The following is an 18,731-nucleotide window of genomic DNA, read 5'->3' as shown; positions in this document are numbered from 1 at the left end:
CCAGGTGGCGGGGGTGGGGAAGGTGCTGGAGCCCCAAGCCCTGTGCTGGGCTGAACCCCCATGCCAGGCTGGAGCCCGTATCCCCACACCTCTAGAGAGGCTGAAGCCCCAAGCCCTGAGGGGACTGAAACCCTGAGCCCCACACCCGGCTGAATTCCAGAGCCCCCAGCCCTAACCCTATATCTTAAAATATAGAAAACCCAAAAATATTTAAATAAATTATATTCTAATATTAACAGTGCGATTAATCACAATTAATTTTCTAATCGCTTGACAGCCCTATTATTATTAATAATAATAATAATCCTATCAAAGAATGAAATCAGGTTTGTTTGTTAAGACCTATATTCCATTATATATTTACCCACAAATGCTGGGTATATAATATTCAGTGAAATCTTGCTTTTTCACTTTTATGACAGGTTCCCATGGATGGATTCAGTTATATTGCTAAAGCATCCTATCCTAGACTCACTTGTGGTTTCTGCTGTAATAAATAAGACATTTGGAGCTATGAAAGTGTCTTCACTCCCTATGTATGGAGTGTAGTTGTAGCTGAGTCAGTCCCAGGATATTAGAGAGATGAGGTGGGTGAGGTAATATCTTGTATTCAACCAAGTGGCTTTAAAGCTTGTCTCTCTCACCAACAGAAGTTGGTCCAATAGAAGATATTACCTTAGTCCAGTGGTTTTCAAATGTTTTTTTCTGTCGACCCAGTTGAAGAAGCCTAGGAGCCGGACCTGCTGCTGGCCGCTTCTGGGGCGCAGCGCGGTGTCAGAACAAGGAGGGACTAGCCTGCCTTAGCCGGGCAGCAATGCTGATGGGACTTTTAATGGCCCGGTCGGCAGTGCTGACCAGAACCGCCACAACCTGGGTTGCGACCTGCAGTTTGAAAACCACTGCCTTAGTTCCTATGAACAGGCATTCTAAGTGACTGGATCTGTTTTGATGAAAGGTTATTCCTTGGCTGCTCTAGTTTTAAGAGGTTCTAATTATTAGGTAGTTATGGCCAGATTTAACATTTCACTTAAAACTAGTACATTCCTGAGGACAACAAAAAGGAGTTTCTGGAATTCTTCAGGGAAGACCAGAGGGCATCCAAACATTACTTTAGGGCTTCCTTTGATATTTCAGTCACAATGGTCTTGTGTCCATTAAGAGATGTTCCTGGCTCAGGAGTTGTAGTCTTACCATGAAGGCCCAGGCTAAAATTGTGAATTTGTCTGACTCAGACCTGAGCGTCTATGCCTTCAGAAGACAAGTTCTGGGAAAAGGTGAAATCCACAAAGTCCCTGGCCAGGTCTCTGAGCTCGAAATTATTTATTTCCATACAAAATCTTATAGACTATCTATGGGTCAGATATTACAATCTTCCTTTGGAATTGGCTATCAGTCCAGCAAAAATCGAGATAATTTTGGAAGCACTTCTTTTCCCATCAGAAGAAACAAAGATCTCTTAAATTTTGCGTGCAGAGTGCTGTTTAACTCTTTAAACCTATCTCTGCTTTTTAAATGAAATCTGCTAAAGCAGATGGTCCTTCTTAATCTGATTTAAAAAAGGCTTTAGAACCAGGTTCAACCACATCAGAGTGTAACAATGGCTGTAAAACTCAGTTGTTGTAACTGTGTCAATAGGGCTTCTGTACCATTTCCTCAAATTGTTGTAAAAGTTAATTTCAGAAGCACTTGTCAAACTGGCTGGAAAGAGTTATTGCTCCAGTTAAAAAGTGGTTTCCCAGGGCAGTCAAGGTTTTGGACACCTGTATTGCACTTGGCAGAAAAAGCAAAATGCAGTAATACATCTCCAAATATGTTCCTCCAGAATGCCACAGCTGCTACAAAAGAAGTTGTAAATATTTGAGCTGAGATCTCATTAGCTGCAAACTGCAGCAGAGAAGCTACACAGTTGTATTTTGGGAAGTTTACTGCAAACTTTTTCTTATAAAGAGCTATTGTATATAAATATTGATTTTGGGACTTAATGAATAATGCTTTCAGCCATAACAAGATGACTAATACTTCTGGGTAACAGTGTTTACAAAATGATTTACCTGACTTTTTCCCTGGCTCTCATTTAAAAAAAAAAGGGGGGGGGGGCAGGGGAAAGAAGGAGGGATACGGCCGGGGTTCCATTATTGCTCAGTATTGAGGTATGGTGCTTTATTTTTAAGGATCCCCCTCATTACTAACTTTCCAGCTTCCCAGAAAATACTTTAATTGATCTCTTCCTTATTATTTTCTTCTATATATTTCTGATTTTTTACCAGTTTTTGAATTCAAATGGGATTATACAGAAAAGCACTACTCTACTTCCAAGGTCCTTTGTTTTTCCACTCAATCCATCCAGTCTTTTATTCTAATACACCTCTACCCCAATATAACGGCTGTCCTCGGGAGCCAAAAAATCTTACCGCGTGATAGGTGAAACCGCATTATATCGAACTTGCTTTGATCCCCTGGAGTGTGCAGCCCCGCGCCCCTAGAGCGCTGCTTTACCGCGTTATATCCAAATTCGTGTTTTATCGGGTCGCGTTATATCGGGGTAGAGGTGTATATGAAGGGGTATAATCAGACCAAGTTATAAATCCTAGATTCGCTTTTTTTACCAAATTAGCCAAGGTGCAAGAACTAAAATCATATCAATCCTGGCATAAGATCTGTGAGTAACAGAATAATACATATAGTTCCTGACATCCACATTCATCTGACAAACATCCTCCAGATCCTCATTTTCTAAGTGATACGACAAATTTGCACTTGCTCCTCTTGAATGCCCTCTGTGTACATTCAATTGATCCAAAGTGGAATTAAGCATTTCATTAAAATCTCCCCCAGAATAATATCCCCTTCCCTGAAACTTCCTAGAGCCCCTTAATTAACTTCCTAGGGCCCCTTAATTAAAATTAGGCTTCTCAGAATTCAATTTCTATTTGTTTTAATTTTGATGGATACTTGTGGTTATTTTTAAGCATTTTTTCTGATTTTTATCTAATTAAATTTTCACAATTGTGCAAAATTATGGATTTTAGGGTTGTTTTTTTTTAGATTTTTACTGACGTAAATTTTCACAGTTACAGAAAATTATTCGGGGAGCATGAGACCATGGGGGAGTCAGACAATTATTTAATGACAATAGATGTTGAGATTCAAAATGTTAAAGCTTTATAACCATTAAAACACAAATTGTCAACATATGAAAAGTAAATATCTTTAAACCAAACTCTAATAAGTTCTCAAGCAGCATTTTTCTTACTTTGCCTATCTGTACATTTTGATTATTCTTGATGGAAATATTTTTCCCCTTGGTTTGTGTGGGTACAATGAAATTGATGTTTACCAATATTTTACCAATAAAAATCTAATCCTTCCAAGCCTAATTAAAATATATCTGTCCTCCATATCTATGAGTTGTGCTGAAACAATAAAAGGGAAGTGTTTAGTAAAAAGAATTGCCATTGCTCTTCTATTAATTTCCCTGGAGAGACGTACAATAGCTGTGTCCAAGAAGTATTTGGGTGTTTATCATCATATTTCTTCAAGGGTGTTTCCTGTAAATAGACTATACTAGGAAAATCCTTTTTTTCAGTGAGCAGAATACCTCTTTCCTTTTTGTTGGATTGTTCATCCCCTTCACATTAACAATGTGCATTAGCAATGACATTAATAAACTCACCCATGAGTACCACATCTTCTGTCACCAAGTATATTACTCTTTGTTAAAGGCAGTGAGACCCTCCAGCTAGATGCCAGGTCTCCATTACATTTGCTCCTCTTCTTTAAAAAAGACATTTTAGATATAGTTCCCATCATATACACAATAATTTTAACACTACCACATATATTGCTTTTCCTTTCTTTAACACCTATATTATTGTGCCCTGACCCTAGGTCTGATTTACTGTAAATTTTAAAATTCTGTGCCCTAACATTTTATTATAATATTCTCTTTTATATTAAAACATGTAACAATATTTATCATCTGTTTCTGATCTCTTGTTTCCCTTCCTTTGCACTGCTCCATTGTCACTATGTCCCCTCTAGCTGTGGAAGCCTGAGCTCACCTTACTTCCTTCATGGACATGTTAGTACCCTGTTGTGTTGCGGAGGCTGTCTTTTTTTATATATTCGTAAGAACCAATCTTTATCTAAATCTTATTAAACATATTTATAACATAGGGCATTATGAGATTATTATACCATCTCTGATTTCATATATTCTTAAAATTTTCCACCATAGGTGACCCTTCTCCAGTTTATATTAATTTTGGAATGTTTGTGACAACTCTAAAATCAAACTTGCTTCACTAGAGGAGATCTGGGTCTCCTATTTTGTTATTAACTTTTTTCATAATATAAATCACAACATTCAATTAACTATAATATTTACCCATTAAGTATACTGTATCCACATAGAGTAAAATATCCTCCAAGCTACACAGCCCAGTTCCCATTTAACAATACCCCTTTATAGTTATAACCTCATGGATATAATATCCATTATCTATTATAATGTCATAGCCCATATACTAATATTATTCTTTTGGATCAGGACTGTTTCTTCTACTCTCATGATTGTCCTGTTGTTTTAATGATGCATCTTTTTGAGCTGTTCTGGCTCTCTTTGATCTCGCTGCTTCCCAGTGATGTCGTGGTGACCTGTAGGACTGATGCCCTTGATCCTATTCAGATTGTTCTTGAGCTGATTTGCGTATTCTCATGTCCAGAAGTACCTGTTTTCCTTCATTTGGATCTGAGATAGACATATATCTTTCCTTCCATTGAAAGGACAGTCTAAATGGGAACCTCTATTTGTATCTTAGATTGTTCTTTCTAAGAATTGTGGTGGTGTTCTCTTTGCTTTTTAAGGGTTGAGGTTTCCAGATCTGCGAAAATTTTTATGGGGTGGCTAAGAATCATTAATGGTTCAGCTCTCTCTTCATTGCCCTCAGTATTTTATCCTTGTCTTGATAGTAGTGTAGATAAATGATCACACTTCTTGGTCAGGAACCAGCTGAGGCCCTGGGGAAAAGGGATTTGTGAGCCTGTTCAGTATGAATGCAATCTTTATTTCCCAGTTTTAATCTCATAGACAATATCGTCCAATGCATTCAGCAGAGTTCTCCCTTCAGTTTCCTTTGTAATATCGTTAATCCTTATGTTAATCATGCATTCTCTATTTTCCATGTATTCCAGCTGTAATTCTATTTCTTTTTCTCTTTTTTCAGTTATTTGAATTCTTTGATCTAGATTAATCATGCTATCTGATGGCTCATTTTATCCTGTTTCCACATCTGATATTTTTCCATTAATCTCATTAATTAAATTTTTTTATCTTTAATGTAAGCCTGGAACTCATCCTTCATCTCCTTATTCGTCTTTTCGATTTTTAACAGTAGATCTTTCAGGTCAGTCTTAGTGACTTGTGATTTTCCATCCACTTGCATAGTTTGTTTGCTGGAGGGGGAGTTACTCTCTTTCATGGCCATGTCTTTGGGTTTTTTTGGGGGCGGGGGAGGGCGGACAGGGGACGACTGATCTTTGTATTGGAAGATTTCTTTCCTTTCCCGAACATCCAGATCTTCTTGTCTTTCCTTTTTTCTGGTTGAGTCCCTCTCAGGATGCCTGCTGCCACACTTCCCCTTTGTTTGTCTGACCTTTCCAAATGGCTGCTGCCATACTTACTCCCCCAGCCACAATAGTACAATTTTAATTATTTTTTTAACTTCATTGCACTCACCCACTCTCTCTTTGCAGGATAATGAGGGTCCAATTCAACATCTCTAAGCTTACAGAGTAATTTTTAATATGTTCTGCAGGCTGGTGGTACTAGATTCTGTTGCTGGATATTCTCCTCCTGAGGCTGCTCTCTGGGACTGGGATCTGCAAGTTTTCTCTTCATTCTTCTCTTTTTCTTTTCAAAGCTGGCTTCATGGGTGGTTATTCATATTTATGGCTCAGATCAGTGGATTCAGAGTGGCTGCTTCTTTTTATCTTCTTAAATTGCTTTCATTTATTCCCCCTTTATTGCAGAGAGCTGGATTAAACCACCATCTGCTTTGCTGGTTTAACTATGCCCCAGAAAGGGGTACTTTTCAATGGTTATGTAAGTGCTGGTGGATCACTGGGGATATTTCACTCACATTAATGTTGGCTGGTCAGGAAGGTGTATGATGATTGCATCTTTAGGAATACAAGACTTTTTGAATGGATGGAAACAAGAACTTTTCCCTCAGATTGGCACATTCATATGGGTTCGATTACAATGTTAATAGTGATTCTTGGGGACCCAGCCTACCTTTTTGCTTCCCTGGCTCATGAAGCCATACACAGACTAACTGGACAGAAGCAAGGAAAAATGTAACAACCACCTAAGCAGGTGCAGGATAATTGGTGAATGTGCATTTGGTAAATTGAAAGGATACTGGAAATGTCCTGAGTGACTAGGCTAGCTCTGATTGAGCCAGATATTCTTATTGTTATTTCTGCATGTTTCATTTGACTGTTTTACATAATATTTGTGAAGCAAAGGAGGAAATGTTGCCTGTAGGGTGGAAGGGGTAAGTGGAAAGACTGCTGACTTTGAACAGCCAGACGCATGGGCAGTCACATGAGGACTTTGAGATGCTGTATGGCTGAGGAAGCTTTGAGAGTGTACTTTGAATAGTGTGCCATAGCATGAAAGTGTGCTGCTGTGTGCTATTTTGTGTATTTTTATGAAAAACTTTCCTTAGCTTCTATATGAATTGTACATGTACTGTTAAAACCCAAGATGGAAGAGATGCTTCTTTTGGGGGTCAAAAATGATGTTTTGTAAGAAAGTAAATAAATATTATTTTCACAAAATGCAACTTTATTGAGCAGTAATCAACAATTGAAGTATTTAAAAAATATTTACAAAGTGCACAGTGAAAATGCTCCTATATGAACCACATGTCAGTGTCAGTGTACTCATATAATTTTTCTTGTTTTCTGCTGGAGTTGAGTGGAAGGGTTTCTGTGTAGGCTATGCTGGTGCCTTGCCTGGGTTGTGTGTTTATGGCACATGGCCAGGGAACATAGAATTGTCCATACATTGCAATGGCTTTAGGGTGTCAATCTTCAGGCATTTTACTCTGTAATGATTTTCAGTATCTGAGTTTGTTTGAGGCACTGCATTATGTTTGGTGTGCTTCTCAATGCATGTCTCATTTCTTCGGCCTTTCCTCGAGCATGCATTTCCTCCAGTCCATTGTCTCTTGTGAGTTGGCCTCAGAACTCCTGAGAAGATCTGAAAATGTCTCCCTTGTCCATTCTTCTTTCTCCTGATTATGGTCAGTCTTTCAGCAGAGATGGAGGGGGTGCCTGTCAATGGTACCCTGGCTTAGGCCTCTGATAAACAACAAGTGAGAAAGATATTGTTAGATTTAAAGGCTTACTAGATAGAAAAAGATAAGTCAGAAACTCCCTAAAAAGTTCCCATAAAGATAGTCATAAAAGCTATGAACTGTGTCTGACTTGCTTCAGGGATGCTTGCTTTAGGAAGGTGAGTATATGGGGCACTGTTCAAAGCCTGTAGCCATGTGGGATGGAGGGTGGACTCTCAGGTGTCCTGGTAATAAGCGTAGGCATAGTGCAGTAAATATTGCAGAACTTATAATCATAAAATGTTGGTCTGGAAAAGGTCATCTAGTTCTTTTCCTGTACTGAGGCAGGATTAAGTATATCTAGACCATTCCTCACTACTAAGGGAGCTGATGTTTGTGGCAGAAGGGAGTTTTGTTTCATTGGAGGCAGAACTGCCACTGGGTTCACTGCTGTTTTAGTGTGAATGCCTTTTAAAAAGTTAGTTAAAGGCACTTAGAGTAATACATAGGCACATTTTTTTCATATTTTACTAGACATGTAAATGAAGAAAGACAGAAATTAGTTGTTATTGGCTAACTTGTTTCTTTTTTTCCCCTCAGGGAAAGACCATGTCTGTAGATTCATTGGCTGTGGAAGGAATGACAGATTTAACTATGTGGTCATGCAGCTGCAGGTGAGTTGAACTAAAAAGATTTTAGGGATTTATTTTTTCCCCAAGCATGTATTTAGCAAAAAATAACAGTGAAATTTTAGAGCATGATGGGTAGTAGAAAACAGGCCATTGTTATAGTGGGGTGGTGAGTCAAGGTAAACTGAATATTTCATATTGTTACCATCATCTGCCAGAAAGAAGGAGAAATCTCACAGATCTTCAGAACAGACTGAATATTTTAGTGAGAGAGGTGTGATGTTTTCTGAGATAGTTTACATCCCTCTGAAAACTTTACTTCAAGTTGGAAGATGGCTTAAGATGTGCCCAACTGCTTCTGGAATAGATTATTTTTTTCAATATGAGTTTTTGATCACTTCTCTAATGAAAATACATTGATAAACTTCCTGTGTAGGTTAAGACTCAATCCAGAGGATCAGAAGACCTATTCTGAGTGATTGTATATGTCAATTATACTAGATGTATCATGCACCTGTGCCGGAGAATTTTCCCAAGCAGTACATATAGGGGTGGCCATGCCTGTGCCCTGAGCTCCTTGTGCTTCAAACCAAGGGTATAGAGTGTGGAGCCACCCTAGCTTCCTCTCTCTTCCTTCTTACCATCAGTGGTCAGAGTGTGCTGCCAGTTGTTCCTTTGTGAACATGTTATAAGTGTTTTGCTTCTGAATGGCACTCATTTTGGGGTTTCTTTCCCTTTTCTTTTCTCTCTCTCTCAACTCAGAGCTCCGCCCAGTATCGGGGGAGCCTATGCCTAGGTCCCTTGGGTTTAAACTTTGTTCAGGGTGTTGCAAACTGACGGCAACCCTCACTCTTGCTGCCTCAAGTTTTTTGATGAGGGTCACATCAAGGACACATGTCCAGTTTGCCAGGGCTTCAAGAGCAGAACCAAGAAGTTAAGAGAAGAATGCCTCAGGTATATCCTCATGGAGGCCTCCATTTGGCTGGCATTAGTACTGCCTTGGTCAGATAGAGGGAGTTCCTCCCCATCCAGGAGCACTCCCCTGCCTTACCGGAAGGCAGGGAATGGAGGAGATCTCCTTCACCAGGACACTCCTTGAAGAGGCATAAGTGTTCAGAGCCCTCTCAGCATCTGAAGTCAAAGAAAGGAACAGTTTCCATGGTATCAAAGTCTTCAGTGCGGGACTCTTTAGCTGCAGACGTGACCCACTCCAGTACCGAAGATAGAGTGGATCCTCCAGCTTGCTGCCCTTGGTATTTCTTTCTAGTGGCTCGATCAGTGCAGAGCCATTGATTCCAGTTCACCAGTTGGGACCTTAAAGGCTGGGTATTTCTTCAGAGCAGGTGCAGGAAGAGGGTTTATTATCACCAAGCAAACACTTATTTCAGTACTGACCTGGAGGCCTACGTGGCTGAGCCTTTTGGTACTGCTCTTTCCAGTTATTCAGACCAGTAGTGTCTTGTCAGGGCTGTCGTACAGTGTGCACATGTTGCTTCTGATGCTGGTGTCCAGTACCACATCCTTTTACTGTGAAGCTGGTTCTGAGACCATCAGCAACCACAGCCTCAGTGCATAATACCGATAGACAGGAAGTCACTGAGGTTGCCACTGGTACTGCAGTCTAGTCAAAGATATTGGACCTGATCTCTGATTATGTTGTTTGGTACTCCGCCTCCCTGGCCAGCAGAGTACTCATATTCCTCCTCAGACTCTGAAGTGGGCTCCTACGTCTCCCACAACAGGGAATCTAGGATGTTCTCCAGTCATTGTTACCCTCTCATATGAGTTGTCCTGACAAGAGCAGACCAAGGCATTTGAGGGCCTGGTTTAGGCATGATTGTCCTTCAGTACTGTACTAGCCCTACCATTGGCCTTACTAGGTACAGTGGTGGATGTCTCCAGAGTCTAGATAATCATCCCAGCTGCACTGCAGAAATCAGTCCTTGAGAAGATGAGCCTCTCCACCCAGTATCGACAGACTGCAGGAAGTCGGTACAGAGCAGCTGCTACATTACAGAAATATATCCCTTAGCAATGAAGTCTCCCCACATGGTATCAATGGGCCTCTTGATCCTGGTTCTGACCATCACTGATGAGGTGAGGATCAGAATGGCTTGTTGTTGGCTTTAGACAGGACTTCTACATCTGCAATTCTTGACCAGCGCCAGGAGGGTTCTAGCCTGCCTCCTTTGAATACATACTCCACCTCCTCTCTGGAAGAAGCACTGGTATTGAAACCCTCTTTCTCAGCACCAGATGATTTAGAGGCCTATGAAGAGCTCCTGAAAAGGATGGCTACAACCTGGGGATACAAATGGAGCTTGTGGAAGAAAATCCACAAAAGCTCATAGACGTTTTACACCTGGCTATATCAGGGAAAGTTGCTCTCCCTATAAATGAGAAAGTTATGCAGCCTAATAAAACTTTGTGGCAAACTCCATCATCTCTCATGCCAGTGGCAAAGTACCCAGAACCCAATACCAGGTTCCATCTCAGGGATCTGAGCAGTTTTTTCATATTCCATAGGGATCCCTAGCAGTGGCAGTTGTAAATGAAAAGCACCGCCATGGTAGAGCAAAAATGACTTCTAAGGACAAGGACACACAAAAATTGGACCTCTTTGTCAGAAAAATTTGAGAGAGAGGTGGGAGGCTATGCAGTTGCAAGGTCTGCTGTACAAGCTTCCTTGGATGCAGCAAGATTCAGCTGCCAGAGTCATGACAATGGTGGTAACCATGCACCGTGCGGCTTGGCTCCAGGATTCCCACTGAAGTCCAGCAGACTATCGAAGACCTCTCCTTTTAGGGCTGTGAATTGTTTTGTTTGAAAACAGATGATTAACTGCATACATTTAAAAAAAAACATCGGGCAGTGTTCAAGTCCCTAGGTCTGTAGTCACCAGTCCCCAAAAGACTGAAGTTTTGTTCTCAGCTTCCACCAAGTCAGCAGTATGGTTGGCATAGACATCTGGATCAGTATAAGTGGGCATAGAAGCAGGAAAGGAGGAGACTTCCCCATCATCCGGGCAGCCACTCCTCTTTAAACAGCCCATTTGAATCTTCTGTCAAGGACAGCATACCGACAATATAAGATCTTGCAGACTGTCTTCCTCCCTTTGGGAGTAGGTTGTCATATTTCTTAAGTGCATGGCAATCCATCATCTCCAAGAAGTAGGTGCTACGGCACAGTGGAATCGGGATATACCCTCCAATTCCTGTCCTCCCCCTCCTTTCCTACCTACCTTCCCTGTCCCTTTTTGGGGAACCATCTAACAAATCAGTTCTGAGACAAGAGGTGCAGACTCTATGTTCTTTGGAAGCCACAGAAGAAGTGCTTTCTCAGTATCAGGGAAGAGGATTCTACTCACGATACTTTCCAATACCCAAAGCAAAAGAAGGTCCCAGGCACATTCTGAACCTTCAAAACCTAAACAGATACATCAAGAAGTTGTGATTCCACATGGTCTCCCTCACAATTATTATTCCTTGTTAGATCTGGGAGATTGGTCTGCTGCCTTTCACTTGAAGAATGCATGTTCCCACATCCATCTGACCATTCACCATGTCCATAGGAAATGTCTAAAGTTTGTAGTAGGAGGGGACTACTTTCAATTTACAGTTCTACCCTTTGGCATTTAATCTGCTCTGAGGGTTTTCACTAAGCGCATGGCTGTGGTGGCTCTGCTGCTGGGACATCCAGGAATATCTTTACCTGGACGACTGACTGCTGTGAGGAGTTCCTGTCAGCAGGTATAGGAAAGTATTCATCAAACATTCCACCAGTTTTCATGCCTAGGCCTGGTAATGAACATAGAGGAATTGACTCTAGTACCCCTCCAAAGGATAGAATTCATCAGAGCAGTTCTAGATTCAATTCTAGCCAGGACCTCTCTGCTGCTTTCAAGATGTCTAGCCATATGAGACATCTGCCTATCCCTCAAGAACCATCTTCATACATCAGTAAGGGTCCTGAGGCATATGGCAGCATGCACCTATGTGACCCCACATGCCAGGCTGGATTTCAGGGGGTTACAAACATGACTTAAGTCAGTATACCACCCTCATATACATCACCTGGACAGTCTAATATGAATCCCTGGCAAAATCGTACCCTGGTTGGGTTGGTGGAGGAGCCAAGACAAGGTGTGCAGGGGAGTTCCTTTGTCCCTGCCTCTTTCTTCCATAACTGGTAATGGACACTTCAGACATGGAGTGATGAGTGCATCTGGGAGCCATGTAGGTTCAAGGCTTGTGGTCCACTCCAAAGACGAAGCCTACCCATAAACATTCTCAAGCTAAGGGCAATCTCCAGAGAGTATTGCCAGTTGTTACCACATATATGTGGCAGAACTGTCTAAGCACCTGCCAGCAACACCACAGTGGTGTTCTACATCAGTAATCAGGAGGCCTCCAGATAAACAGCCTGTGCCAGGAGGCAGTCAGGCTGAGGAACTTCTATATACAAAATTGCTTGATATTCGTAGCATCACACCTGCCGGGGGTTCAGAATGATGTAGTGGACAAACTAAGCAGGTCCTTCACCTTGGATCATGAGTGGTCCCTCAATAGGTCTATTCTACGATCAGTGTTTCAAGTAGAGGGGGGAAGGACTGTTTTCTCTAATCCAGTGACTACTAGGTTCTTAAAAGATCTAAATAGACTGTTCTCACATATTAGGGACCTTTTCCCAGAGTGGGATTTGAACTTAGTGTTATCTGCCCTCATGGTTCCCCTTTTGAACCGTAAGCCACTTGCTCATGGTGGCATCTTTCAATTAAGGTGTCCTTTTTAGTAGCCATCATGTCTTCAAGGAGAGTAGGAGAGCTGCATGGCCTAGTAATGGATCCTCTATATACTATTTTCTTCAAGGATGAGGTACAACTTAGGCCACGTTGCAAGTTTATTTCCAAAATAGTGTTTGACTTTCATCTCAATCAGTATATGTATTTACCAGTTTTCTTTCCAATGCCATAGAGTCATAGGGGCAAACAAAAGCTCCACCTGCTGGATGTTCAAAAAACTTTTGTGGCTTTTTATTTAGAAAGAACAAAGCCCTTTTGGTTCTCTTTCCAATTATATTTGTCTCCTTTGCAGAATGAATGAGGGGTCATCCCGCAACAGTGCAGTGGCAGTCCAAATGGATCACCAGCTCTGTTGTCATGTGTTACAATGCCATGGTTGTTAGTCCTGTAGAAAAGTTGTCTACACATTCAACCAGAGCTCACTCAGCACCCACAGTGTTTGAGTAACATCCCATTGTGGTCAACTGCAGAACTGCAATGCAGTCCAATCCACAACTTTGCTAGACATTGAGTGATTACTACTGCATCAAGGGAAGATGCTAATGTAGGAAAGTACTTTTGTAGTTCCTCTTCCAGTAAGACTCCTAGCCCCATCTCCATTGGAGATTGGGAGTCACCTAGTGTAATGTACATATACAGTCACTCAAAGAAGAAAGAATGGTTACTAACCTTTTTCATAACTGTTATTCCTTGGGATGTGTTACATATGTTTATTACATGACCCTCCCTCCTTCCCCAATGCATCAGTTGTTCATCTAAGGGTCTGATGTGAAGGAACTGAAGAGTGGGAAAGGTGGCTACTCCCTTTATGCCTTCTTGCTTGGACTATGAGGAGCCCGGAGCCTGTGTGTGGCCACCCTTCGGGGTACTGTTTAGGAAAACTCTTCAGCACTGGTGCACGAGATGCTCATACCTAATGCAATGGACATATGCAGTGCATCTCAAAGGACAACAGTTACAAAAGGTGACTAACCTTTCTTTCCTGTAGAAAGGGGTTAAAATGGGGATTAACACTCAAAATGATAAAAAGAATGAGGAGTACTTGTGGCACCTTAGAGACTAACAAATTTATTTGGGCATAAGCTTTCGTAGGCTAAAACCCACTTCATCAGATGCATGCAGTGGAAAATACAGTAGGAAGATATATATATATATATACACAGAGAACATGAAAAAATGGGGGTTGCCATACCAACTCTAAGGAGACTAATCAGTTAAGGTGGGCTATTATCAGCAGGAGGAAAAAAAACTTTTGTAGTGATAATCAGGATGGCCCATTTCCAACGGTTGACAAGAAGGTGTGAGTAACAGTAGGGGAAAAATTAGCATGGGGAAATAGTTTTTAGTTTGTGTAATGACCCATCCACTCCCAGTCAGCATCACTTGCCCCATTACCTCAGCCGTGCACAACACAATGCCATACACAGCCTCAGGAACAACTCTGACATCATAATCAAAAAGGCTGACAAAGGAGGTGCTGTCGTCATCATGAATAGGTCGGAATATGAACGAGAGGTTGCTAGGCTCTCTCTAACACCACATTCTACAGGCCATTACCCTCTGATCCCACTGAGGGTTACCAAAAGAAACTACACCATCTGCTCAAGAAACTCCCTGAAAAAGCACAGGAACAAATCTGCACAGACACACACCTAGAACCCCAACCACGGGTATTCTATCTGCTTCCCAAGATCCATAAACCTGGAAATCCTGGACGCCCCATCATCTCAGGCATTGGCACCCTAACTGCAGGATTGTCTGGCTATGTAGACTCTCTCCTCGGACCCTACGCTACCAGCACTGCTAGCTATCTTCGCGACACCACTGACTTCCTGAGGAAACTACAATCCATCGGTGATCTTCCAGAAAACACCATCCTGGCCACTGTGGATATAGAAGCCCTCTACTCCAACATTCCACACAAAGATGAACTACAACAATATCCCCAATAATGTCACAGCAAACCTGGTGGCTAAACTTTGTCCTCACCCACAACTATTTCACATTTGGGGACAACGTATATCTTCAAGTCAGCGGCACTGCTATGGGTACCCGCATGGCCCCACAGTATGCCAACATTTTTATGGCTGACTTAGAACAACGCTTCCTCAGCTCTCGTCCCCTAACGCCCCTACTCTGCTTGTGCTACATTGATGACATCTTCATCATCTGGACCCATGTAAAAGAAGCCCTTGAGGAATTCCACCATGATTTCAACAATTTCCATCCCACCATCAACCTCAGCCTGGACCAGTCCACACAAGAGATCCACTTCCTGGACACTACAGTGCTAATAAGCGATGATCACATAAACACCACCCTATACTGGAAACCTACTGACTGCTATACTTACCTACATGCCTCCAGCTTTCATCCAGACCACATCACACGATCCATTGTCTACAGCCAAGCTCTAAGATACAACTGCATTTGCTCCAATCCCTCAGACAGAGACAAACACCTACAAGATCTCTATCAAGTGTTCTTAAAACTACAATACCACCTGCTGAAGTGGAGAAACAGATCGTCAGAGCCAGAAGAATACCCAGAAGTCACCTACTCCAGGACAGGCCCAACAAAGAAAGTAACAGAACGCCACTAGCCGTAACCTTCAGCCCCCAACTAAAACCTCTCCAGCGCATCATCAAGGATCTACAACCTATCCTGAAGGACAATCCCTCACTCGCACAGATCTTGAGAGACAGTCCAGTCCTCGCTTACAGACAGCCCCCCAACCTAAAGCGAATACTCACCAGCAACCACACAACAAAAACACTAACCCAGGAACCTATCCTTGCAACAAAGCCTGTTGCCAACTCTGTCCACATATCTATTCAAGGGACAGCATCATAGGACCTAATCACATCAGCCAAACCATCAGGGGCTCGTTCACCTGCACATCTACCAATGTGATATATGCCATCATGTGCCAGCAATGCCCCTCTGCCATGTACATTGGCCAGACAGGCGTGCCAGCGGGAGGCGCTGCAGGGGTGAGTCCTGCACCTCTACAATGGGTCATTACACAAACTAAAAACTATTTCTCCATGCTAATTTTTCCCCTACTGTTACTCACACCTTCTTGTCAACTGTTGGAAATGGACCATCCTGATTATCACTACAAAAGTTTTTTTTCTCCTGCTGATAATTGATTAGTCTCGTTATAGTTGGTATGGCAACCCCCATTTTTTCATGTTCTCTGTGTATGTATATATATATCTTCCTACTGTATTTTCCACTGCATGCATCTGATGAAGTGGGTTTAGCCCACGAAAGCTTATGCCCAAATAAATTTGTTAGTCTCTAAGGTGCCACAAGACTCCTCGTTCTTTTTGCTGATACAGACTAACATGGCTACCACTCTGAAACTCAAAATGATGTGACTTTTCTTTAGAGAAAAATGTCGTGACATTAAAAAGAACCTGAAAAAGCAGTAGGTTCTGATACACATTGCTAGTCATTCTGCTACTTGGATATTCAAAAAGAATGGAGTGTAAAGATTTCTGTGAAAACTTGTGTTGTGTTTTTATTCTCTGTGGCTGCCAGGCACTCAGAAGGTTACAGATAAAAGACTCTATCATAACTAGAGCTGCTTTGCTGGCATTTCAAAAAAATAAAAAAAATCTCTTTTGTTTCAGGTTGAATTGAAAACAAATGTTTTCAAAATTTTTAGCAAATTGAAAAGTTAAACTTTGAGATGAGTTGAAACAAAATGCGTTTTGTTCCTGCTCTGATTTTATCATTTCTATTTCGGTGAATTTGAAAAAGCTAAGGAAAACTAGTTCCACAAAATGGCAGGGAAAGGAGGTGGTTCCACTTTCCTCATGACTGTTCACCAATGGTTAGGGCACTCACCTGAGATGTGAAAGGGCCATGTTCAATTCCACCCTCTCTCTGAAATGGAGAAGGGATTTGAACTTGAGTCTCTCACAGTGCAGTAGAGTACCTTAGCTTTGTGGCTATGGAATATTCCAATGTGGGTCCTTCACAGTCTCTCCTGTTGAAGCTGTTTCAAAACTTATAAATAATTAAATAATGATTGGAGCACGGACTTGAACTTGTGTCTCCCATATCCTATGTCAGTGCTCTAACTACCAGACTAGAGTCATTCTCACCCTCTTTCCCTGGCCTCAAGACTGTCCATTTGAATTCATAGTGGCAAATTCATAGATTCTTTCCAGAACATCACATAGCTAAGTGGATAGGGCACTCCCCTGAAATGTGGGAGAGACAAGTTCAAAGCCGTACTTCACATCAGGAAGAGAGAGGAACTGAACTTGCATTTCCCACATGCCAGGTGAGTGCCTTAACCACTGGGCTAAAAGATATAAGGAGACCACCTCCTCATTCTCCACCTCCAGCCGCTTTTGAATCTAGTCCTCCTTTGTTTTTGTCAAAATGCTCAAAATCTAAAATGGAAAATGTTGAGTTGGGTCAAAATGAAACGTATTGTTTGGACATTTCCAAAACATTTTGATTTTTTGGTTTGGTCAAAACTATTCTGCGAACTCAAATGTAAATTTACTAATAGTTTTAGGTAGACCGAAACTGCAGTTTCTCCCCAAAAATGTTGTCCAGCTCTAATCATAATTGACAAATACGCCAAAATCACTTTTCTGCTAGATCCAGTGATTCAGGTTATCTGGAATCAGAGACAGTGAGTCACATTTTCAAAAACAGCTTCTAAATTTAATGTCTGAAATATTTGGAGAATTTTGCATATAAATTTAGAACACCTTCTCCATCACTGAATTTTTCAATCAAGATTGGATGCTTTTCTAAAAGATATGCTCTAGAATTATTTTTGGGAAGTTCTGTGGCATGTGTTATACAGGATCTCAAATTACATGATCATAATGGTCCCTTCTGGACTTGGAAACTATTCATCTATGAGATGTGGTGTCCTTGAAGAGTACAATGGGTGAGGGGCGAGTCCTAGGATGCGTTTCTTAAGACTTCCGTTGTGAACAGTTTAAGAAAAACATCCAGTGTTGTAGCTGTGTTGGTCCCAGGATATTGGAGAAACAATGTGGGTAAGGTAGTATCTTTTATTGGACCAATTTCTGTTGGTGTGAGAGATGTAAGCTCGAAACCTTGTCTCTCTCACCAACAGAAGTTGGTCCAATATAAGATATTACCTCACTCACCTTGACTCAGTTCAAGATAAGATAAGTAAATAATTTATTAACATTATCTGTGAATACTGCTCCCGAAAATGTTCTTATGTTTTGATTAGGGTCGGAATTTGGCAGATCTGCGTCGGAGCCAGTCTCGAGGGACCTTCACCATCAGTACCACCCTGCGCCTGGGAAAGCAGATTCTTGAGTCCATTGAGAGCATTCACTCTGTGGGATTCCTGCACAGAGACATTAAACCAGTAAATTCCTTCTTAAGCCAAAACCAGTAATGAATATGTGGGCCTTAGTTGACAGCATTAAGAAGAAAGGGCAGTGTATTAGATGTTAACTTACAAAAGTTAGAAGGGGCAGAGAATTGGATATGAATCTTTCAAGATGGCAGTGCAAAATTTATTTAATTTGTGCTAGATTGCAACTGGTATAAATGGCGGTCATCCTCCAAGTGATCTTGAATTAGCATTTTCATCTGTCAGCTATAGAGACCTTATATAGCAGTAACTCCCACCACAGAATAAAATATGATTAGAGATTATTTGGACTATATAAGCAAACTCTTAATATAAGAAATCAAAGGGAGTAAACTTTAACCATAGGAAATATTTGTAAAGAGTTTTAATAATCTAATGTATGAATAACAAAGAGATACAAACCATCTCTGCATATGGAAGAAAACTGTTATGTGCAGGAGGCAGCATGATATGCTAGGTTGTCAAAGCCTGAGCTTTGGATAAAACCCACTAAAAATAGAAAGCTTTTGGTTGCTTGAGTAAAGTGTAGGTACAGAAATTTTATTTGGGAAAAGCAACATACAGTACATAAT

The 18,731-nt window shown here is 41.3% G+C and overlaps 1 protein-coding gene across 1 annotated transcript in view; it reads left to right on the top strand.

The window, feature by feature from the left end:
* TTBK2 (tau tubulin kinase 2) overlaps positions 1-18,731 on the top strand; it is a 198,717-nt gene that overhangs the window by 67,136 nt on the left and 112,850 nt on the right. Inside the window, exons 3-4 of the mRNA XM_065403081.1 lie at positions 7,944-8,017; positions 18,010-18,150. Of these exons, the coding sequence (XP_065259153.1) occupies positions 7,944-8,017; positions 18,010-18,150 (215 nt within the window). The remainder of the gene's footprint in view (positions 1-7,943; positions 8,018-18,009; positions 18,151-18,731) is intronic.

Source organism: Emys orbicularis, chromosome 4 (genome assembly GCF_028017835.1).
Source record: "Emys orbicularis isolate rEmyOrb1 chromosome 4, rEmyOrb1.hap1, whole genome shotgun sequence".
Classification (NCBI taxonomy): domain Eukaryota; kingdom Metazoa; phylum Chordata; order Testudines; family Emydidae; genus Emys; species Emys orbicularis.
This window is presented reverse-complemented; position numbering and strand designations above follow the sequence as displayed.